The 25,121-nt window shown below is 33.9% G+C and overlaps 1 protein-coding gene across 1 annotated transcript in view; it reads left to right on the forward strand.

The window, feature by feature from the left end:
* FBXO8 (F-box protein 8) overlaps positions 1 to 23,033 on the forward strand; it is a 47,888-nt gene extending 24,855 nt beyond the window's left edge. Inside the window, exons 4-6 of the mRNA XM_021698723.2 lie at positions 19,642 to 19,760; positions 20,785 to 20,981; positions 22,421 to 23,033. Of these exons, the coding sequence (XP_021554398.1) occupies positions 19,642 to 19,760; positions 20,785 to 20,981; positions 22,421 to 22,608 (504 nt within the window). The 3' untranslated portion in view covers positions 22,609 to 23,033. The remainder of the gene's footprint in view (positions 1 to 19,641; positions 19,761 to 20,784; positions 20,982 to 22,420) is intronic.
* Positions 23,034 to 25,121: the final 2,088 nt, after the last annotated feature.

The following is a 25,121-nucleotide window of genomic DNA, read 5'->3' on the forward strand; positions in this document are numbered from 1 at the left end:
ATAGATTGTCATAAAACTGAATAATTTTATCAAAAAATCAAAATATGAAGACCATTCTTTCACTATTTTATTTTCCCTATTCTCATTTTTGTATATATCCTAGAAAGGTACAGATTCTCAGAAATGTTTTTTGTTTTTTTTTTTCCTCAGAAATGTTTAAATGTCTGCTAGGCTTATTCTTAGAAACCTAATACAGCACTTAGAACTACTACTTCTAGGTGAATTCTTTTCTGTGGAAAAATTTAACTGGCAGTTATTTTAATTTAATTTTCAAAAACCAACTTTTTTTCATTTGTTGTAGAGGTATTAAGGACTATTTAAATTATGCAGTCAAATATTTTTTTTAAATATCTTACCTTTTGCTATGTTATAATTAAAAACCTGTTTCCCCCATGTAAAATATTTGAATATTAAACAAATACTGATTTTAAAAATATGCATGTAATACAAATGACATTTTAAAAATTAAATTGATTTTTACTTATTACATATGATTTCTTAACTTTTCCTTGTATACAATTAAGAAATATAACACCATTGCAAAGCTTTACTGATATACCATCCATTATCAGTTAAGCCTTAGCCCCACAAATATAACAAAATATATATATTATAAAGCCTGGTATAAATATTTAAACGAAGAAATTTGTTCTCTCACTACTGTTTAATAAGAGTTTTGACGTTCAGATTGAATAGAGGACTGATACTTAATTTAGAAGGCAAATGAATAGATAAGCTGTCAAACTTAGGTTTTGTAACTTATGCCTTGATTTAAGTTTTTTCTGATGCATTTTATTATAAAATACACTTGTTTTTACTTTATTTTTGGTCAAATCCAAGTTCTGTTCCTTCTAAATATATAGCAACAGTAAGCGTGTCACTTTTGATCTTGCACTACAGCATAGCTACTCTGTACAAGAGATTCTTCTACACTTACATGTTTGAAGAATGGCCTGGTTTCAAAGCCTTCATTATTCTGTTTATTAGAATTTGACATTGCTTGTAGCTAATTAAAACAGTTCATATGACAAACTTTGTAATAACTTTATAATAAGGTACATAAATTGCATTAGTCTAATGATGATTACTGGAGAACCTAGTACAGTATATTACTTTAGATACATAAGGAAAGGCAGCTATTACAAGCCCCAGTCTTATTATGCCCAATTTATCAAGGCATTCTGGTTCCTGTCATGAATTATACTGATAATGAGCAAAACTGTCATCTTTAATTCATATCACTTACAAATGTTACATTCTAAGGAAAGTATAACTTGGTAAGTACTGAGTTGTAGATTTACCAAGTCAGAAAAGTTGGATGTAACTGCTGATATTGATTATGGTAAGTAGTCATTCCTTGCTAAAAGAGTACCAGTTTTTAAAACAAATTATAAAGCCATCATTTTTATGCAAAGATGAAACCACAGATAGGCCCTCTTATACTAGAATATGATATGGATAGTTTTAAATATCTAAATTGGAAAAGCTAGATGTCAAAATATGTTTCCATCTTTGCTACACATATCAGACTATAGAGTTCTTGTTACACCTCCTCTAGAGCTGTGTTTGGAGGGGTGGGCAGAGAAAAAAGATAAAATTAAAAGACCTCTTCTTATCTAACAAAACTTTAAAAAAAATTTTTAACTTGAATCTTTTCTAAGAGAGGGGATTGAAGTTATTAATTAAAATAAGATTTTTAGGTTTTCAGATTTTACTTATCCATCCTACCTTCCATTGTTACTGAGAGTTGGCTGTATTTTCTTCTTACTCACTCCCTTGCCGAACTTAAAGATATCCTAGAGCATTCCAGAAGTGTTGAATTCACTATTCTGAAAGGGGCACACAGTGCTGTCAAGAGGCATAGAACTGAACCTTTCAGAGTGACTTGTGGTTCCAGAATTCTGATTCTATGCTTTTATGAACATCAGTAGCTTAGCAAGTGTGATCTGATAGCAAAATAGAATCCTGTCTTTACCAGAATGCACCTAGGTTATAAATACGCAAAGAAGGACATTGAAATAAATACTTGTAGATGCAGAGAAATGAGGGAAAGTATTTTAACAACTATATTCTATATTTTATTTCGTTGACTAATATAAATAATAGCAACTTGGTTGTTTATCCAAGTCAAGCCTTCAGAATTAAATCATGTAATTGAAAGAGTTATCCTAATAGATGTTTTTATATAGAACTTATCTGTATGAGTCATACTTTAGCCAGGTCTTAGAATGACTCTTGCCAAGATTTTTGAGCACTAGAAATCAGGAAGTACTTTTTGGAGGTTGATATTTCCACCCCACCCCATTGAAGCACTATCATCAGATGTGTTATTTTGGGTCCATTTAAGCCTGAGAAGTAAATTAGTTTTGATGATATGTGTAAATGTAAGTGTCATTTATTGTAACTACCTGAGGTCAGATGTGTATAATTGTTCAGTATTACAAAAAGTCTACTTTTCCATAATTTCTAGTTCTGTACTTATCATTTTGATAGCAAGCATCATTAAAATATTATAAAAATGAGAATACTTACAGCCACAGGGAACAAGATTCTCCAAAGGACACCGTTCATGTCACGGATATGGGTAACCAACTCCACAGCGGCTGCTGGCAATGGCTCATGGGGTGGGGGAGAACTTCCGCACAGCTTGTGGTACGATTCTCTAGCACGCTGTTGTTATCTGCATGATCTTGTGATCTCAGCTGTATGTCAAGTCTTGATCTTGTGCATGAGCTTGTGTACTTTGTGGCAGGTGACCACATTCTAGTCGAGGAATGTGCTAAAAACCATCCCTTTACGTTAGGCTGTATTTCCCCTGCATGTACAACTTACGTGTGTTGATTTTATTCTGCTAGCCGTATTGTAATAAAGTAATTTAACTTCTCAACCGACTAGCTGTATTCCCTGAACTCCATTTAGTATGAAACATTTTCTCGACTTAGTTATTCTTAAACTTGGAGTCTAAAAAATTGGGAGCAGACATGGTTTAATTTCAATATGTTAATAGGTTTTATTTTTGTTTGTGTAAATATGTTTAAAAAAATGTTACTGAATAATATTCTTGGGAGGCCTGGGTGGCTCAGTCAGTTGAGCATCGGACTCTTGGTTTCAGCTCAGGTCATGATCTCAGGCTCTATGGGATTGAGCCCCTCAGCAGGGAGTCTGCTGGAGAGTCTTCCTCTGCCCCACCCTCCCCACCATGTTCGCGTGCTCTCTCTCTCTCAAATAAATAAATAAATCTTTAAAAAAATAATAATATTCCCATGTGGGTCAGTAAAAGCAGTCTTAAACTATATAAGCACAATTTTCTTACCTTCATAAAGGAAGACCCACATACATGCATATAATTTTATGCATAATTATTAGATTGATCTGGGATAGAATCTATTATGAGAAATATTTTAAATTGGAACTGTGCACACATTTTAGATGGAAATGCATAAACAATTTATTTTTGTGATAATGTAATCTTTTTGTTGTTGGACCAGCTAAAATATAAATGGGAAATTTGTAGTTCTCCATTTTAAAAAGGACCTCAGGAGTTTATACTCAGATATTAAATCTTACTGACTTTCTGCTCCAGTATACAGCAGCAAAATGTTCATTACCATTACTTCATAGCATAGCAACAGTGATGAAAAAAACTTTTATTTTTATTCCTAGGGATAGAAAACCCTGATTGGTATCATCAGAATGTACAGATAATCATTTTCCAACTGTGTTCTTTGGAATAATTATTCCACAGGATAAAGGACATAGTCAAAGGAGTTCCCAAGTCTAATAAATTTGACCATGATAGGTTATGATTAGTTGGCTTATTTAAATAACTTTTCAAAGTCTTTAATACACTGATGCACATTGTGAGTATGTGTTGTATGTAGTATCATTCAAATTTATTTGATAAAGTGTTAAATTTATTTGACAGTGTCTTTTTCTTTTGTTTTTTCCTTTGGTAAAGTAACATTCCAGGGGACACGTTCTATGATATGCTAGTATGGATTATCTGTATCTTAACTATGTGTAAATAAATGTGTTCCTAAATGGATAGACAGCTAGCTTGACTACCGTCTTGTTCACTGACAGTTATCTGATGTCTATTTTACCAGTAATCCTTTTTCTTTTGAAAGTCTATGAATTTATATTTGTTCTCTTTCCTTTTGTCTGATAGTATTTTAAAAAAAATTAAAACTGAGAGTTGTACCTTGAAAGACTGAGAGATTTATGAATGTTCTATATTTTGATTATCATCTCATTTGTTAAGGAAAATGTTACTTTGTAAAATAAAATCTGATAGAAATATTGAATTCAAATAATTACCTTTAGACGTTGATACAAGTATTCATATCAAATAATTTATACAGCTCATTTATCACTTCATCCTTGATAGCTCATTCTCTATACTAACTCTGTTATCTCTTGCAACATGGGTATTTTCAGCGAAGGCTGACAGGCCATTAAGATGCTTTTAAGTTTGGCAAATGTACTGCCCACTTTTCCCTGTATGTATCACATAGGGTGTTTGGGCTGGAACGATCAGACAGTTTAATAGTGGCTTAACCGTATATATTTATTTACCTCCAAAGAGACACAGAGGTGGGTATCCCAGAGTTATTTCAGTGATAGACTGATCTCATCAAAGATTCTCAAGGTGTGTTGACTTCTGCCTTCTTTTGATAATAAGTTGGCCACCACCACTCAAAGTATCACATTCTCATATGAAAGTATCCTCAGCACAAAGATAGGGGGCAAAACAAAGAAACTCTCCTCAAATTCCGTATGCTTATCAGGAAGTAAATATCTTTTCTGGAGCCCTCAGTGCACTACTTCTGATTTCTAACGGACAGACTGAATCACATGACCATTCCTAGACCTATTGAGAACAGAATAGAAGGGATTACCAGATTGGTTTAGAGTTATCATGATTTAGCAACTGTGAACTGACATGCTAAAAGCAATGAAAAGAGTGAAATGGCTATGAGGCAGGCCCAAGCATCTGCAACTCTAGTTTTACTAGTGAGCCACTTACAAAATTTGTTTTTCTGCTTCTCTTATTTCTGGGCTGTACTGGTTTAGAAGCCTTAGTACCCAAAGGAGGAATATTGATAAGTGGCACAACAATTCAGATTGGTTGCTGAGGCTCCCTACTTGTGGTTTTAGGTCCTCCTGCCACTAAGCAAAAATGACCAAAAAAAAAAGGGGGGGGCACACAATGGATGAGTGTCAGTAATTATGCTGTGGTTGAAGTAACGAAGTAACAAAGTGGGGAAAACAGAAGGATGGAAGTGGAACTCAGGAGATGTCTTCGAGGTACTTTTAATACCACTATATCCTATCATAGAAGTAATTTAAAAAAAAAGTCACAGAGCCCTGTATGGGCAGGGTTTAAATCACATCACTTAGCTACTCACTAGATAAAGAACTTCAGCCAGCTGAAAGGGTAGCTCCATTCCCAGCCTCAGGAGTTGTACACAGTTTATTCCAAGATAATCATGCTAATATTATTCCTCTTGGCTTAGCATCCATGCAATCCAGTTCTGACCTATAAGATTGGAGGAACATGTGCAGAGAAAATTTTAAGTTTCAGAAAGAGACAAAAGAAGGTAGTACTGTGAGTATCTATGTGTATGCATACACATGCGTACATGTGTATACTTCTGGGACTAATGTATGAGCATATAATGATGGGAACAGATGCAGCCATCTTGCAGCCATGAGGGCTATTAATAACACAGGGCAGGTAGAACATTGGGAAGAAAGAATTGGATCCATGAGCCTAACACGGCTGGAGCCAAAATACTTTGAAATTTCTTGTTATGTAAGAAAATAAAATCCCTTTACTTTCTTGAATAGGGTTCCTGTTGTTTGCAATCAAGAGCATCCTAATGCATCATCATCACCATCATCATTATTACCCAAACTCATTAAGAATTTGATACGTAATCCTGAACACAAATTATTTTTTATAAGAACAAACAGTGCTAATTTTCATTAGCAAAGTAATTTTATCCCCAATTTGCTGATGAGAATCTAGTCAGAGCAAAGGAGCTAGTTGATGCTAAGCAGAATCCCTCACTGTGTATAGCTTAAAAAGCTTTCTTCTCTATTGGAATTATTTACCTGAAAGAGCTAAAATACTCAAGTTAATTGGCAAAACCCCTTCCCTTGATTAGTATTAGAGTCAAAGTGAAAAACTATGCCTCTCAGACACTGAATATTATCCTCTGGCTACATAATTTAATATTTTCAGTCTGGTTACAACAGTCAGGTCATACCAAACTGGAAGCCATTCACTTTTTTGAGGGCAACATGGTAGGTGTATGGGTGTGTGTGGATATATCTTATCTCTTTTTAATTTGATCCATCATGTGTTAATTTTATGTTTAAGTAGGTAACTTTATCCTGTGTCTTTCAGATCAACTTCATTTTGCATACTGCCCTGACCATAATAGATCTTGACTACCCTCCCCTTCCCTTGTCACCGAGTCATTCCAATACAATGACTCCACAGAAGTATGTGGACTCAGGGCAAACCTTTTAGAAGCTTCAAAGGGAAACAAATTCCCAGGCCTTCTTTTGTCTTAATCTAATTGAAAAAGAGATTCAGACCCAGAATATTGTATAGTTTATTCATCAGTCAAGCCATCTGATGCATTTTGCTTTTGTTTTCCCTCATACATCATGGGAGATACTGTTACCTCATTTAGTATGAATTATCTAGGGTAAATATAAACAGAAATTAGTGGACAATGTATTAATCTAGGACTTTCAACTATAAGAAAGAATAAAGTTAGAATATTTGAGCACCACAGCCACCCATACTACAAATTTTAAAAATGTGCAGTGCTGAAATGACCAAGATTTTTTCTTTGCTTGAATTTTACTTTTGTTGCCAATTTAGATAAAGATACCTGGTGAGTTTACAATACTGTGTTAATATTCTAAGTACATTTCAAAGAAAATCTGCTTGCCTTTTATTTCCTTACCATATCCTGACCATCTTAATACATCCATGTTCTTTGTTATCTGATGTGACCACAGTTTCAGTGAAACTTGACAGCACTTTCTAGACCTAAGTTCTCAATTTTAATGTCCAAGGTAGTTTTCTCTCCTACACATCTTGTCTGAATGTAGCAATTGCAAATACCAATGTCACATTGAATGTCACTGTAAAAGATGAATTCTTTATCAGAAATCTGAAAAATATTTCCTCAGTTCTTGGATGTCATCAGTTGTCAAGCATCCATCAGATTAATTGCAGCTTTTGAAATATGGAAGTATGTAGGAAACACTACATTAAATACAAATTTTTTACCAACTAACTGTAGTATACATTTATCCCTAATATTATATAACATTTTCTCTCATGTCATAAAGATTTTGAAGATGTCTTCTTATAATAAAAATATTAAGATCTTTATGAACCACTTTTGGCCATTAGCAGGTAAAGATAGCATCAGAGTGACCTGTTGCTTTTTATTATTTGTACTGGTGACTCCAAGTTTTGAGAATTTATAATTTGAGGCATTTCAAAGTATACTAGAGTTTTGATCCAACTCATAGGTTTTTGTTGTGGTTCTGTTCTGTTCATTTTTTACCCCTTAGTTTAATTATATAATCCTTAAAACTCAATAGCTTCTCTTGAAAGCCACCTGGAGGCTTTGTACAGATTTAAACATGCATTCAACAAGTATTTATTAAGTATCTCTCCACTTACTAATTATATGACTTAGACCTTGTAAATTATTTAACTTCTGGGCTTCAGTTTCTTCATCTAGTTAACTTCATCTATAAAAACGGGGACAGTAATATTTGTGATACACAATATGTTAGTGCGAATATGAACTAACATTCACACTAACACACTAACACTAAATATTATGAATTAATATTCACACTAACATATTGCTAGTGCCTCTAAGTACGCCCCAAAATGTAGCTTTATATTTATGCTAGAGGTACAACAACTTAGACTATCAAGAGCCAAGCACTGCTGTAGGCGTTGGGCTTCATCCTCTCTTGGAACTTTTGGATTCCTGTAGATAAATATTTGACACCTGAGTAATGTTCCTTCATAATGTATGTATCAGTCACACCAACATCTGCTAGCTTTAAATGATGATACCCTTTGCCTTTAATTTCAGTTTCTAGCATGTGATGAACAATCTTTTGCATATAACTTTTTGTGTCAGTGGTGATGCTTAGTATAATCTTTTTGAGGACATTTTAAACAGTAATTAGGTTTCCAAAACTACGTTCAAATTCAAACCTGCGTCGTGGCTGAATATGGTGGTAGGATGAACAGATACTTTAATTACATGAATGAGTATACACATGTGCTAGCAGTGAAACTACTATTTAAATCCCAGCTTGCTTCTCTGTTTGTTTACCATTAAGATTTGGAGTTTTTCTTAATGTTGTTTATTTCAAAATTGTTTCAGAGCTGTTAAACTATATTTACAAATGTACATTTTAGAATCTAGGTTATATGAGAAAACTAATTTTTATTTATCAAAGCAAAGTGGTTCATTTAAATCTATTTGCATGTGATTTTTACAAGCAGGAATTCTGTATTAGCCAATATTATATTCAAATGTGTCACTTTCTCATTAGTTTGAATTATTTTTTTTTTAAGATTTTATTGATTTATTTGACAGAGAGAGACACAGCGAGAGAGGGAACACAAGCAGGGGGAGTGGGAGAGGGAGAAGCAGGCTTCCTGCCAAGCAGGGAGCCCGATGCGGGGCTCGATCCCAGGACCCCGGGATCATGACCTGAGCCGAAGGCAGACGCTTAACGACTGAGCCACCCAGGCGCCCCTAGTTTGAATTATTTTTAATTGTACCTTAACCTAATAGAGTTTTATTTCCAGATTTTGACTAGAATGCTTTCTTTTTCTAATTTACAGACAGTTTAGAGAAGAAGGGGCCTTTCCAAGAAGCTTACTTTAGCTACCAGCAACTTGTCAATAATATTAGTAGTAGTAATTTATCATTAAGAATTACCTTCATGTTCTTCATCTTATCATCTTCTTGATCTATCCCAGTCAGCAGAGTGACACTTTTGGGGACTATTAGAAGTCAAAGTGTGACTCTTCTTCTGTTTGAGTCTATTAAAATTAACTAATAGGAACTAACTTTTATTTGTTATTTAAACCCTAGATGATGACATTTATGTGATTTTGTCTGATGTCATTGCTTTCTCTCCTATGAAAAAGAAGCACAATGATCTGTCTTACATTTCTCCTCCATTTCCCCTGGACTCCATTAGAAAGATTTTCCATTTTTCTTTAGATTTTCTTTGAACTATCCCTCCTGTATGCGAGATTTCCCATTGACATCTTCTGGCTAAAAATAATTTAGGGTGTATGTGTGACTATTCTTAGCAGTTCATCTACATTGTACACCCTGATGTATGGAAAATTGTTTTGGAAAGCTGAAATCCTTGCCACTTCAAACAAGGTCTGTAAATGAGCTGACTTCATTCCGTATTTCATACTCAAAACTGAATAGTATGATTCTTCATTATCCTCCAGAATGTTTAATTCTGACTACTTTCAGTAACGGTGTAAGAAGGAATTGGCTGACCAATGCACCAATGCAAGATGTTTATAATAGGGGAAACTGAATGGGATGGACAAATTGGGGGGGTAGAGCCAAAATGGGAGCTGTCTATACTTTTGTTCACTCTTTCTGAAAAACTGAAAACTCTCTAGTAAATAAAATCTATTAATCAAAAAAAAAAAAACAAAAAAAGAAGGAATTGGCGGCAGTATATCAGCACGTCTCTTCACAGCTGTCACTTCCCCCACATAAGCATGGACAGTGTGTGCTCTCTGTTCTTCCTAGGGAACAGGCAAGACTGGAATCTGCAGGTCAGATTTCAAACTGACATCAAAATCATCTTCACATTTCTGTCCCAATTCTCATGATGTCCTTTCCTCTTAATTATAACTAAGTCACACAGGGGCTTCCATTGAATAAATAGCCTACTTATAGGCACCTCATAAGAGGAGAATGTTTCTGGTCAATCTTATAATCTCCTTATATAGGACAACTTTAAAAGCCTTGGCATAGTTTTTACTTTAGTCTTGGACTCTAGTGACTAGATTAGGAATAACAATTATACTATGTATAAACAGCTTAAATTAGCATGAAAAAAAAGCAATGTGTGACATTTCTAAAGTCTATGCTGAAGGTCAGTGTTACAATAGAGAAGAGTGGTATAGAAATTTACAGAAGAAAACCCTGCAAAAGTTAGTGGGTAGAATGAAATGAAATGAAAGGACAGAACAAAAACTTCCATACTTAGTCTTACAACTTGCTCATTAAATAATCTTCTGCATTTACTTTGCTGCAACTAAAAAGAAGGTGTTGATTTATTACTTGCACAGTATATATATCCCCAAGTGGATTTCACCTGTTCAACTTATATGTGTTTTTTTCCCTTAACTGTAGAATACATATTCCCTAATTAAATAGGGAGAGTGACAACTGCCGACTGAACAAAAATTAATAGATTTTACATTTTGCTTAAGTGATTCTGAAAGCACTATAAAAAAAGAAGAAATAGTATCACCATCGGTGCTATTTTCAAACAAGACAATGAGAACGCTCCATTTGACCTATAGAAGGCTGCCCTCTCTGTGATGGTCTAATTATTTTCTACTATCCAGAAAACAAATATCCATAACATTTTTTGTGTCTCTGAATTTTTACATTTTTTAATGTGAAAAGATGACATTTCAGTTGTTCATTTCACTGTGGCTAAAATACTTATTTGAATATTATTGTATTACTTCTCATTGAAAGAAAAGGTAGAAATCTAGATTGAAGTCTGTTTTATAAATATTTATTGTTAAAATTTAAGGATTATTATTTTAAAAGTCTTCAAATGTCCTTTAAAAATGTAGTGTCCAGTTTGCTTTCTATTATATAATGCTCTAAAGATAGATTCATTTCCTGAAAAATAGTATAGCCATGGTTCTGGATTTCACATTGTATACAAAGGCAAATTTGAACAAAATTAGTTAAACCAAGTTTTTTTCTAAATATCTTTATTATTCTGTTCTATAGGAAAACAAGGGTACCACCAATTTTGTTTTCGTAGTGATTTCTGTTATAGATACAAACTGCTACATAATGTTTCTGCCAACTGTCTGTGCCAATAGCCAGTACTTTCAGTAACAGTGGTTAGTGGGTTGTTTTTTTTTTTTTTTAATTAAGAATGTATATTTTTTAAGTCAGTTTTAGGTTTGCAACAACAGTTGCTTCTTTTTCATTTGGTTTTGCATACCTAGTTTTCTAGAATTCACTTTGCTACCTGTATAATTTCTGGTCCTGAACATATGTATGGTAGATTTTGCTTTTGAACCACACTGTGGATAATAATGACTTGAATCAAAGAAATAAGGCTTTATTAAAAGGGGAGAGAAAATGTGGGTATTGATGTAATAGAAGAAATGAAACAAAATGGATGTATCTTAAAACATGAATTGTGTGAAAAGGGCCATTCTTACAATAATAAAAAAATAGATGACTAACACCTAATACATTTCTTCTTTTTATTTTTTAAGTTTAAATCAATTAATTAACATATAGTGTGGCATTAGTTTCAGAGGTAATTTAATGATTCCTAAGTTGTATATAACACCCAGTTCTCATTACATCACGTGCCCTACTTACTGTCCATCACCCAACCCCCCACTCCCTCCAGCAGCCCTCAGTTTGTTTCCTATAGTTAGGAGTCTCTTATAGTTTGTCTCTCTCTCTGATTTCTTCTTATTTTATTTTTCTCACCCTTCCCCTATGATCCTCTGTTTTGTTTCTTTAATTCCACATTTGAGTGAAATCATATGATAATTGTCTTTCTCCGAATGACTTACCTTGCTTAGCATAATACCCTCTAGGTCCATCCATGTCATTGCAGATGGTAAGACTCCATTTTTTTTTTTTTATGGCTGAGTAATATTCCATTGTATATATATACACCACATCTTATTTATCCAAAACATTTTTTTCTTCATTTTAAATTCCTTCTTGGGTGCCTGGGTGGCTCAGTCATATAAGCATCTGCCTTCAGCTCAGGTCATGATCCTTGGGTCCTGGGATCGAGTCCCACATCAGGCTCCCTGCTCGGCGGGAAGCCTGCTTCTCCCTCTCCCACTCCCCCTGCTTGTGTTCCTGCTCTCGCTATCTCTGTCTCTGTCAAATAAATAAATAAAATCTTAAAAAAAATACAAATAAAAAAATAAATTACTTCTTAATATTGGTGTAAGCTATCCTTTCATGATTTCTTGAATTATTTGTTTCCCTCCTAAACAAATTACATCAAAACAGTTCACCACTCTAATTTGATTGTGTAAGTCTTAGGGCTATTGTTTGCGTAAGTTTTTAGTAACATACTCTATGGAGTCTACCTTACAAAATTTCTTAATTTTTTTTTAATTACTGCAAACATCTGTTCTATTAAAGAAAACTTAAAATGAGATGGGATGAATTTACATTAACATCACCTGGGTTCTCCCTGCTGCTTGGCACTCCTTTTGTTTATTCCTAGTGGATTCCCAATGTAGCACATGTGGAATTTAAGAACGGGGAATAGGAATTTATTCCTAGTAGATTCCCATTGTTGATAGAAATCTTTACCACTTCACTGTGGGATCCAATTCAGCTCTTTTCCAACTCTTCCTAGATGGTTCATGCACCCTAGGAAGAAAATCAATATGCGCTCTCTTTTCTGCCTTTATCAGTTTCTTAATATACCTATCTCTGAACCAGCACTACTGCCCTGTCCTCCAGTCTCAGAAAGCATTACCAACTCCTTAAGTCTACGTTCACGATCCAAGATTTTTCCTTCCCTCTTTTGATCAGCTTCATTAGTTTCCATAATTCTATCTTCTATATCACTTAATTCGTTCCTCTGCTTCTTCCATCCTTGTGGTCATTGCATCCAGTTGGCTTCAGATCTCAGTTATGGCATTTTTCATTTTGGCCTGATTGGTTTTAAGCTCTTTTATCCCTGCAGTAAGAGACTCCCTTGGTGTCTTCTATGCATTTCTCAAGCCCAGATAGTATCCTTATGATTGTTGCTTTAAAGTCTGGATCAGGCACATTACTTACCTGATTTGATTAGATCCCTGGCTGTGACCTTTTCTTGTTCTTTCTTTTGGGATGAATTTCTCCATCTTAGCATTTTGTCTAGGTCTCTGTCTTTGTGTTGGGAAGGCCAGTTATGTTTCCTGCTCCTGAGAGTAATGGCTTTATAAAGAAGAGGTCATATACTCTCCAGGGCTTGGTGCTTCAGGAAGTGTCTCTGGGGTATGCTGTGTGCACTCCGCCACTGTGTTTTGGCTGCTCTATCCCTCAGGGCAGTCCTCTGCAGGGTTTCTCCTTGCCTGCAGTGGAGAGTGTCTGTACCCTGGCCAGAGTGTGACGAGTTCTAATTCCACTTGTATTTTCAGTCTTTCCCCTGCTCCCCTTTGTCTACCTTGCTGCTCTCATTATCTCTTACTGTTCCTTTGTCAATCTTTTCCTCTCCCTGTTGATTTTCTTTCTTGCGTCTTCTGATGTGCATGGGTCAGAATTGTCTTCAAAAAACAGTTGTTTCTCTTTTTGACCTCTAATGTTCTTTAATATTTTTCCCTCCTTTGTACTAATAAATTTTTCAAGCGACTGGGCTATCAATTTCCTTACCTTGAGCTCATTCCTTAGCTTTCTTCCTAGACTTGAGTCCCCATCACTCTGGAAAGAGACCCCTTGAAAGGCACTACTTTCTTTTCTCCCAGTCACCAAATCCATTACCTTCTTTCCCATTTTCATCTCCTTGAGCTACCTAAAGGAAAAAGGAAACTAGCCATGTTCCATGCTAGACACTTTCATAACTTCACAGTAGCCACTTAAATAAGATTTTTACTGATTAAGAAACTAAGGTTTGGGAAGTTTGAGTAAATTATGTTCACAAAATCACACAGCCATGATTTGGTCCTTGTGAAAATTATGCTCTTTCAACTATACTAGATAATTGCATTGTATACCCTTTTCTTTACAGTTCAAAGACTTTTAGCCTCTGGGACATGATTCTGTCCCTCCATTCTTCCATCTCTGCTTACTCCTTTACCGATTCTTCTTATTCAGGATCCTTAGTCTGTACCTTCAACCCGCACTTGTTTTTTTATATCTTATTACATTGTCAGCTGCCTATTTTGCCTTTCTAGTTTTATTTATCATCACCTGAAGGTCAACATTTTGAAGTCCAAACTCACTACTGTTTTCTTTAAATCAGCACCCTCTATAACCTGTGAGTTTTCCCCCCTGTCAGTCATTTCCCTTTTCGTCTAAGCCAGAAACATCAGTTAACTTAATCTTTCACTTTTCATTATTCCTTGGCATGATAGCCAGCATGGTAAAATGTGCTCTCGCTTCATATTTTCATATACATACGTAGCATATGTGGGGTTTCCATATGTTTTTAGGATAGATTATTTCCTTTGCATTTCTGTTGCTTTAAGCCTGGACAACTGTAGTAGCCTACTGTCTAATTTCCCTTTTATTATTTCTCTTTATATTACTGTCAAATTTATATTGCAGGCCATTGCTTCATTATGTTAAAAAGCCTTCAGAGGCTTCCAATTACATATAAGGGAGAAGATAAACTCCTTACCGTAACATTCACTGCTATTCCTGTTACAGTCTAGTTCCAGACTTGGCTCTCAAACCCAAGATAGTTCCCCTATTTTCCTGAAAATTGCCTGATTTTTTATCTTATAATGCTTTTGCTTATATAATACAACATTGACTAAAATATTCATCTCCAGGGTTCCCCTCATTCTGAGCTATTTAAACCACTACGATTCTTTCAAAGTAGATATTCCAGAAGAACTTATCTAAATGTCCTGTCTCACAGTGATTTTTCCTTCCACTGAACTACTGAAATGCTTATTTTTCATACCTGTTCATTTAGGCCCTATTTAACTGCCTTGTGTCATTGATTGTCACATATGCATATTCTACTTATTTGTGTCCCTGTCTCATCTCCCCAGATAAACTTTAGATTTTCTTAGAGCAAAAATGTTTTATACTTCTCAGTGTCTGTCACTAAATACCTTGCATATATCCCTTGCACTTAATACATTTTAAATGAAGATGTAGATAATTTTAATATACTTGTTTTGACTCAATGTTTCAGAAATGCTTTTAAAGCAGATACCGGGGCACGTGGGTGGCTCAGTCATTAAGCGTCTGCCTTCAGGTCAGGTCATGATCCCAGGGTCCTGGTATCGAGTCCCGCATTGGGCTCCCTGCTCGGCAGGGAGCCTGCTTCTCCCTCTCCCACTCCCCCTGCTTGTGTTCCCTCTCTTGCTGTGTCTCTCTCTGTCAAATAAATAAATAAAATCTTTAAAAGAAAAATAAAGCAGGTACGTACCTACATAGCTATCTATACATATATACACACATATGCACAGATATACATATATCTACTTTACAAACTAGTCTTTGGGTGTTCACCTTTATATTTAAATCTGAAGTTAAATGGATACTTCTTTTAAAAATCACATTACTGGGGCACCTATCCTGTTAGCAGCTAAAAAGACTAACCCATTTGTCTAGTTATAGAGTGGATTTTAAAATTTTAGATTTTTTTTCCAAATTAATATTTATGATTATTTATAAGAATATCTCTTTCTGGGGCACGTGGGTGGCTCAGTTGGTTAAGCATCTGACTCTTGATCACGGCTCAGGTCATGATCTCAGGGTTGTGAGGTCAAGCCCCTAGTATGCACTGAGCGTGGAGCTTGCTTGATTCTCTCTCTACCCCACCCATGCTCAGGCACATGCTCTCCCTCTCTCTCTCTCTCTTAAAAAAAATTACATTAGTAAGGAATTTAGGATTTGTAATATGAATATTGTTTACTCTTATGAGAGAAATATGAATCTTAATATATATACCAAATCAATTTTCATGATACGAATTTCATTTATCCCAATATAACTTTCCTTTAAAACTATTTTTTTTTAGTAAAATCCATTTTGGTCAATAGTCTTCTTCCAGATGACAAAAACTTCCCTTTATGCTATGGAGCCAATTCATTATAGGACTGACACCATCATGATTTATCTTCAAGTCATATGACAAAAATGTCTTAGAATTATTCCCATGTGAAAGAAAAGGAACTACACTATGGCGGTAACAATTCAGATAATTCTGCAAGTTGAACCGTGTAGAGTTTGCATAATGGAGTTAACATGTATATGGATTAAGCAATCAAAAAAACTTAAGTAGTAATAATTTGAGGATTAGGTTTATTTTGGAGATGTAAAAAAAAAAAAATTTGAATCAGGCAAATGACAAACCATTGGCCTTGAACAACTCAGCTGTAATTACAAGTGTAGCCTCCCTTACATGGCACTAACCTCCCTCCCTATTACGGACACTCAGTAGCCATACTCCTACATCATCTAGAATAGGGATTCCTAACCTGCAGTCCTTAGATGGGCTTCAGGCACTTAATGTATATTTTAAAAATGTGTATGTGCATTATTCTGGGAAGAAGTTCTATAGTTTTCATCAGCTTAAGATCTTCACTAAAACCACACACAATGTCTGTTCTTTTTCCTTATGATAAAACTTTTCAGATGTCTTAAAGTCTTAATCTTCTTTCCTAAGTATCTTCTTTAGGCCTAATATCAGTACATCCTTCAAGTCTTCCTTATCTAACAGGGATTGACCCTTCAACAATCTAATCAGGTCCTGATTTCCTTTATGCAGATAAATTCTAGTTTGTCAATATGCCCCACAAAATCTGCCATCCAGAATCTGACACTTTTGTAGTGAATTATGTGGACAATAGTGAGCTACTGCCTTCCCTTTTTCTGGAAACTATGTTAGCATAGACTAATATTAATGTTCATGATTTCCTTTGTCTGTGAGACACTACATGCTTACTCTCACTCTGCTGAGAGCTCTAGTCCTGATTAGTAACATGCTATGTGGCCTGGGCATTCTTCTAAAACTATATTAAAAATGAAAACTTACACCACTTATTAAACAAATGTAGAGTTATTCAACCAATCTCATACTATGTTTTCTTTAGTAGTTCATTGCTTACCTAACAAGATAGGAATTTGGACGATTGCCCGCTTGCTTATTGAAGAAAATTATAATCTGATTTCATGCCTTTTCCTATTTCACACCCCTCGACCCATCACTTTGACAGCCCTTCTGAAGTAATCTTCCTCTCCAGAGAAATCCCAGACATGAAAGCTAATGCCTCCTTTCCTCATAAAACCAACAGAGTTGGCTAATTTCAAGCTGTGTCCCTCGTTTTCAGGACTGGGTTTAAAGCTGTTTGTGTTCTTGCTTACTCTTCTGTATATGATTTATTATGGAGTCTTCAAAGTAGGCGAGGGATTAAATTCTTAAAGCATGTATTCCTTAAAAAAGGAAATTATCAACAACATATTTTAGGAATGCTTACATGAGGCAAATACCAATGCTAATTTGTAACTAAGGAGCATCAAATGATATTAAAATGCATATGTCATATAATTAGAGAATTATGTACTATTTAGTGGATCATTTAGTGTTTTTTTACTATTTTGTATGATTTTATTTTTTTTTTTATTTTTTTTTTTTAAAGATTTTATTTATTTATTTGAGAGAGAGAATGAGATAGAGAGAGCATGAGAGGGAGGAGGGTCAGAGGGAGAAGCAGACTCCCCGCCGAGCAGGGAGCCCGATACGGGACTCGATCCCGGGACTCCAGGATCATGACCTGAGCCGAAGGCAGTCGCTTAACCAACTGAGCCACCCAGGCGCCCCACTATTTTGTATGATTTTAAAAATTGATTAGATTTAGTTTTACATCTCTTAAATATTGATTTACAAGTAGGTGTAGATAAAGAACCTATTAAATAATATTTAGTTGACATTCCTTGGGGTTTGAATAGCTTAGATTTAAAATTAAGTGCTGCAAATGCTTCTGAAATATTGTTATTCTTTTAAATGGAGGAACTTTGGAAAAAATCAAACCTGACAATTTTTACTAAGTAGATGAATTAAAACATACAGTCAACTCTCGATTATTCAAACTAATGGAGGAAAGGATGGAACAAGGATTACTGTTTCTTTAGTTCCTGCCCCCTCAGTTGCTGAGAGCCTCATTCCAAACAAATTCTTTGGCTTTCTGTCTTGAACATGTTACATTTCCTAACCTTTTATCCAGGATGCAGTCTGAAATACAGCTTACAATTGAGTTGACAAGAACATTTCATATTATCACGTTCTGCTCTTCTCAGACACATTTTTTAATCCAGTGCTTTAGCACTGCTTTTGTACTATTAAGATTCACATGAGAAACTGATAACATTGTCATGAGGACATTATCCTCATGGCTCATAAAATTAGTTTTATGTTAAAAAATCTTATCTTTGAATTATAATTTACAGATAATTATAACCTTTCAAAGGCATTACCTCATGGTACCAGATTGCTTTTTTAAATTTTTTAATACAAAAATTTTATGAGACTTTTTTATCTTGAAGAGTCTTTCATAAAAATTCTTCCAACTTTTTGAATTCTTAATGAGTGCAATATTTCTGAGTACTATATGTGTTTGTAAAAGGGAAGAAATGCTGAAGGAATTTATGTGTGAAAACAGTATGTTGCGTGTATATAATACATCATTTTCTCTACTAATTAACTGCACACAGTGTGCTATTATCCAGACATAAGTATTCATGGGAACGCATGTATCTGGATAACTACGAGTTGAAATAAACACACCTGCCTTTTATTTCAATAACTGCACATTCAAATCCACATAAGGTATTTATTTGAATGTGACCTCCATATACATGAGAAAACGTTGGTTTCAGTGTTCAATTTTTTTTGTTGATGTTTTGTTGTTGTTGATTTAAATCTAAAATAGGTACAAACTGTGGATAATGCTTCTCTGGAAAACTTTGCATGCAGGGAGAAGGAAATTCAAAGATAAATCCTATGAAAAAACACTGAAATTGTTTTGTCTTATTATATTTTGCCTCACTATATGTTGAAGCTAAATTCTTATTGAATGTAGTGATGCTTAAAGCCAAAGTGTGTACAGACCATAAACCCACCTGGAACTGTGCCTACTTTACTTTAAGTTAAATAATTTAATTATTTTTCTTTACAGAATAAAATTGTTGATTTGATTTGGAGAATCTCTTTTTCCTCAAGAAGCTTTTTCCTTGAATAGTGTATTAGAATATGTCTAAGAGATCAAGTTTTCTATTAGGCAATGGAAGTGTTTGGTACAAGGCTTATTTTAAAATCTACATAGTAGTTTCCCCTCCCCCTGCCAACCACCAGCACCATATAAGCCGTATTTCTATATAGTTAGTTTTAACTGACATGAGCCAGAAAATTGAATTAGGATTTCCTTAGGAGTCTTAACTTTGAATTTCCTACTTTTCATTGCATGTAAATTATCAACCACAAGTAATAGTTTCAGCTCAAGTTCTAGCTTGTATTTTGCATGTTAAAGCTATAAAAAGTCTATTAATGCTGGACAGAATTTATGGCTATTGTTCCGCTATTGCCTAATTGTTAAAATTTATAAATAAAGACTGACTTTATTTATGTAGACTTGTCTTTCTGCCTTAGGGAGTGAACTACTTTATGTCCAAGGGTATCCTAGATGATTCACCAAAGGAAATAGCAAAGTTTATCTTCTGTACAAGAACACTAAATTGGAAAAAACTGAGAATCTATCTTGATGAAAGGTAAAAAAAAATTTAAGTTTTCATCAGAAATGAGTTAAGTAATGCTTTTAATGAGTTAAGCTTTACTTTTAAAACTATACCACATAGCAGTCACCTAGTTGAGAAATTTTTCTCACAGCTATTTATAACTACCATTGTAGCCTGAAAGCAGACAAACAGTATGTAAACAAATGAGTATGGCTGTGTTCTAATAAAATTTTATTTACAAAAATAGGGAGTGGGCCATATTTGGCACACTAGCTATAATTTGCCTATCCCTACCATAAACAATTGATAGAAATTAAAGATATGATCATATAATCATGGTTGAGTTCAGCAAGAATTGAAGCATAGTATTACAAAGGATGACTCCTGATTAGATTGCCATTGATAAAAAATATGTATACACATACACATATACTTACACAAATATTTATATAATTGTAAATAATCCAAATGCACATAAGTAGAATTGTTACCTCCATAAGATGGAATACTGTTGAGTCATTAAAAAGAATGATTTAGATCTGTGTGTAAAGACATAGAAAGCTGTTCACAGTATACCATATGAAATAAGAAAAGCAAATACTAGGAAAAACATATACTATATGTTGACACTTTTTAAAGTCTACATAAATAGTTGTTACCTCTGGTGGTGTGGATTGCTGTGGAAAGTGAAAACTCCTATTTTCAGAGTTAAAAACATAAAGAATTCTGTTGCTATTTGAATTTAGCCAAAAAAAACACTTGAAAAGAAGCTGACACTTTTAATATTGCAAAATTTATTTTTTCTTCATTTTATAATTAGAATTACTGGTTTCACCTTGCTTTGTTATAACCTATGCACAAAAAAATTAAAAATTATTTAATGTCTTAAATAATCAGAGTTGGATTTTTTAATTTTAAGGATTATGTATACTTTGTAGGATTAGCTGATCTGAGAATCAGTAATAAAGTATTTTCATCCAAAACATAATTTGAGTCCTTATCATTTTTTTAGTAGAGAAATGTTAACTAAAGCTGTGTCTTTTTCTTTTTCCACTAGGAGGGATGTCTTGGATGACCTTGTAACGTTGCATAATTTTAGAAATCAATTTTTGCCCAATGCACTGAGAGAATTTTTTCGTCATATCCATGCCCCTGAAGAGCGTGGGGAGTATCTTGAAACTCTCATAACAAAGTTCTCACATAGATTCTGTGCTTGTAACCCCGATTTAATGCGAGAACTTGGCCTTAGTCCTGGTAAGAATATATATAGTGAATTCCTTCCAGCCCCGTTCCACCTCCAGGTAAAAATAGTAGTATATGAGACATTTTTTTCTCACCACGGGGAAACGTGCTTTCAGTAATTACAAATACTTCTCTTACTACTTACAGCAATGACTAATTCTATAGAATACAACATTTATGTGAGCTTAAAATAGTTTATCATAGCTGTCATTTATATGTAGTAAACACTGTTTTAGGAAGAAAGTTAGACTTAGCTATAAATTTATTAAAAGTATTCTTGATTGAGAATTGGATATTACTAATTTAACTAAAAACTTGAGAAATTATTTTTAAAGCTTTTCATAGTCCACATATTACATAGGTAACACCTAGATTTTTTCTACTAAAAAATTTATTTTTAATACAACTAATTTTTATAATTTGTGTGTATGAGTATATATCTATGTACGTGCAATATAACGTGAGTATTCTACGTATTTTTTCATTTGACAGAGCTTTACTTACCTCTTCATCTCAAAAATTGTATTGTATTGATTTAGTGGTGGTTACAAAACATTTACCCATCATATGAAATTTGTTGAAAATGCTTTTATAAAACATAATATTTGACTTTGCTTTATTAAGCCTGCAGGATTCTGAAATAAAAACCCCATAGTAGTAGCAAGTAGTTGTAGCGTATAATAATAAGTATCTTGAGGTTTGTTACTATTTTGATAGTAAACATCAGATATTGCTTTGGGCAAATATAAAGACATTTTGTTGTTGTTGTTGCATGCTGCTCAGGTCTAGCAATCTTTTCCCTAAAAATTTACTTCTGAAATTAATACGTAAATTCCATGGACCTTAAAAATACATATGTCAAATGAGAATATTAATGTAATAATCTTATAAGTTGTTTACATTTTATTTTCAAGAACTGTTAATATATGTCTTTGTCATTAAATATTTTCCAATTAGATTTTTATAAAAAACATTCTATGTAAATATATATGTGGGTTTTGGGGTTTTTTTTTTTTTTTTTGAATGGGAAGATAAATATACTAACGGTACAGGTGTTTTTTTTGGATAGTTGAGTGGGAGTATCACATTTGAAAGCAAAGATGAAAATAAAGCCAATTCTGAAATTTTTATATTTAGAATGAGCTTTCACTATAAATTCCTAAATTACTCTAAAATGCTTTATGAGTTGAAGGAAATACTCACGAACTGGTGGTCAGTTAGGATGATCAACCATCCCTATTTGTCCAGGACTGAAGAGTTTCGCAGGACACGGGATTTTCAGTGCTAAAACTGGAAGAGGCCCAGGCAAACTGGGATGAGTTGGCCATTCTCTGTTTAGTTATGATCGAATCTCAATTTCTTTAAATTATGAAAATTTTTGCATTAAAATGCCTTTGGGACCACATTTTTCAAACCACCTACTAATTTGAGGTGTTTCTTTTTAATTCCAGATGCTGTCTATGTCCTGTGCTACTCTTTGATTCTACTTTCCATTGACCTCACTAGCCCTCATGTGAAGAATAAAATGTCAAAAAGAGAATTTATTCGAAATACCCGTCGTGCTGCTCAAAACATTAGTGAAGATTTTGTAGGGCACCTTTATGACAACATCTACCTTATTGGCCATGTGGCTGCATAAAAGCACAATTGCTAGGACTTCCAACTATTAACTTCAAACTAAAGTTACCCAAGGACTTACTTAGCAGATATGGGGGTTACATTAGTGCTGGTCATTCTAGCCTCTGTATACAATCAAGCTCGAGTGTATACCATTTTTTTCTTTTACTATTTTCTTTTTTAGTGATTTCCTTGGGGAACTAAATAATTTTGCAGAACTTTTCTTAATTTTGCTTATCATGTTTTGCACAAAGCAGAGCCATTGTCTGACACAGCTGTTTAAGAATGTTAAACTGACATTATACTCTAAAGATGGTATATTTGTGCATTAGATTTGCTTGAAAAACTACTCATTTTCATTCTTTTTTAAAATACCATTTAATGTGTACATATTTAACTAAAGAGATTTATAATCATAATTATTTTATTGTAAAGATTTTAACTAAAGCCTTTCCTTTTTCTCTCAAACTGAGTTCTGAAATTTATTTGATTCTGATCTGAGCTTATGACTGTCTTCATAAAAGTTGGATCTGACTTGGATAAAAACCAATACCAGTTTCTCTTTCCTTTGAACTTTGAAAAGAATATTAATTTATTACTAGTAATAAGCAAAACAGGCACTTATTTTTATAATATAAATTCATCACTTGACTTTCCATTTTTAAAAGTTCTGGGTTAGTCACTTCTCAATAAGTCCTTTAAACTATTTGAGATAGCAAAATATGTTAAAATCTAGGATTCCCATACCTAGGAACAGAATGTTATTAAAACTTGTATCTCTTGTAATTAGTCAAAATTTACCATTCTCTTAACTTGAAAATTTCTGTTTAGAATCAGTTGAGAAAGGAGTATTGTGAATGAACAAATTTTCTTTATTCATTCATTCAAAAATATTTACCAAGGACCTTCAGTGTACTAGACACTGTGCTAGGTAGTAGCGATACCTAGACATGGGCCCTGCCTTCATAGATGTTACATGATTGGTAACAAAAGGAAAAATACTGCTTCTTGGAGAGCAAATGTAGAAAGCATAGCTTAATTAACAATTATTTAATTATGAAACACTTAGCATTGAAATGATAAAGAACAGTACATTTATATGGTAAGTCAGAAGTTTCTTGGGAATCCTGCTAAGCGAAAAGCATCAGCTTTGAAATGAGACACTATGTGATGAGTAGAGCTGCTAGTTTAGGGGGTGGAACTTGGAGGATTAGAAACTTTTTACTGGAAGTGCACAGTCCCAGCTTCTTTCCAGATCTGGTCCTAAGTAAATAGTGGTTGGTAATATTATAACTACAAGTGATATCCTATAGAATTTTCAATGACAAGACATAAGATAATCAGACAATTTCAGAAGTCAAAGGGACTTTTAGATTGGAAGTAAACAAGTTCTCAGATCTTGAGGAAAACACCTAAATTTTCACATGTGCATAATTTTGAATTCCATGACAAAATGCTTCTTTGTAATTTTTAACTTCAAAACTAATTTATTGGAAAGTTTCAGAAGACCAACAGTAATGATAACATTTTATCGTTTCTATTTTCCCATGAATGGCAGGCATCTTGCCCTCTCTATCTCCTTTACTTTTTCTTTTTTTTTTTTTTTCTATCCCTATCTCTCCCTTACCATTGGGTTCTTTCTACCCCTGTTTTAACTTTACTCTTTTCTTTCCTTCTTTTTTTTTTTATTTTATTTTTTATTATTATGTTATGTTAATTACCATACATTACATCATTAGTTTTGATGTAGTGTTCCATGATTCATTGTTTGCATATAACACCCAGTGCTCCATGCAGTACATGCCCTCTTTAATACCCATCACCAGGCTAACCCATCCTCCCACCCCCCTCCCCTCTAGAACCCTCAGTTTGTTTTTCAGAGACCATAGTCTCTCATGGTTCGTCTCCCCCTCCGATTTCCTTCCCTTTTATTCTTCCCTTCCTGCTACCTTCTTTTTCTTTTTTTTTTCTTTTTAATATGTAATGTATTATTTGTTTCAGAGGTACAGGTCTGTGATTCAACAGTCTTACACAATTCACAGCGCTCCATTTCAGTTTTCCCCCTTTTTCCTGTTTTATTTTTTCCACCCTGACCTGATTATAAATGTAGATTGGCAGAATTCTTTTTTTTAACATTTTCTTATGAAAATTTTCAAACATATAAAAATTAAAATATTTTACAGAGAATACGTATATAACCACTATGTAGATTCTACAATTAAAATATTACTGCATTCACTTTAGCTCATATTTATCCATCCCTCTGCCCATCAGTCAACCTATCTTATTGTTTTAATACAGGTAATACAGGTTTCGGACCTCAGAATACTCTTTCTTCCTATAGAATTCAACTTGTATATTGTTAGCTAGAGATCCACTTCTTAAATTTTTTTTTTCTGTATAGGTAAAATTTGCATTCAGTGAAATACATAAATGTGAAGTATACTAATCAATGAATCTTAATAAATACATACACTTGAGTAAACCAAGCCCGTATCAAGATATATTTACAGTTAATATTTGTACCACTTCACA

This window comes from Neomonachus schauinslandi, chromosome 2, assembly GCF_002201575.2.
Source record: "Neomonachus schauinslandi chromosome 2, ASM220157v2, whole genome shotgun sequence".
Classification (NCBI taxonomy): domain Eukaryota; kingdom Metazoa; phylum Chordata; class Mammalia; order Carnivora; family Phocidae; genus Neomonachus; species Neomonachus schauinslandi.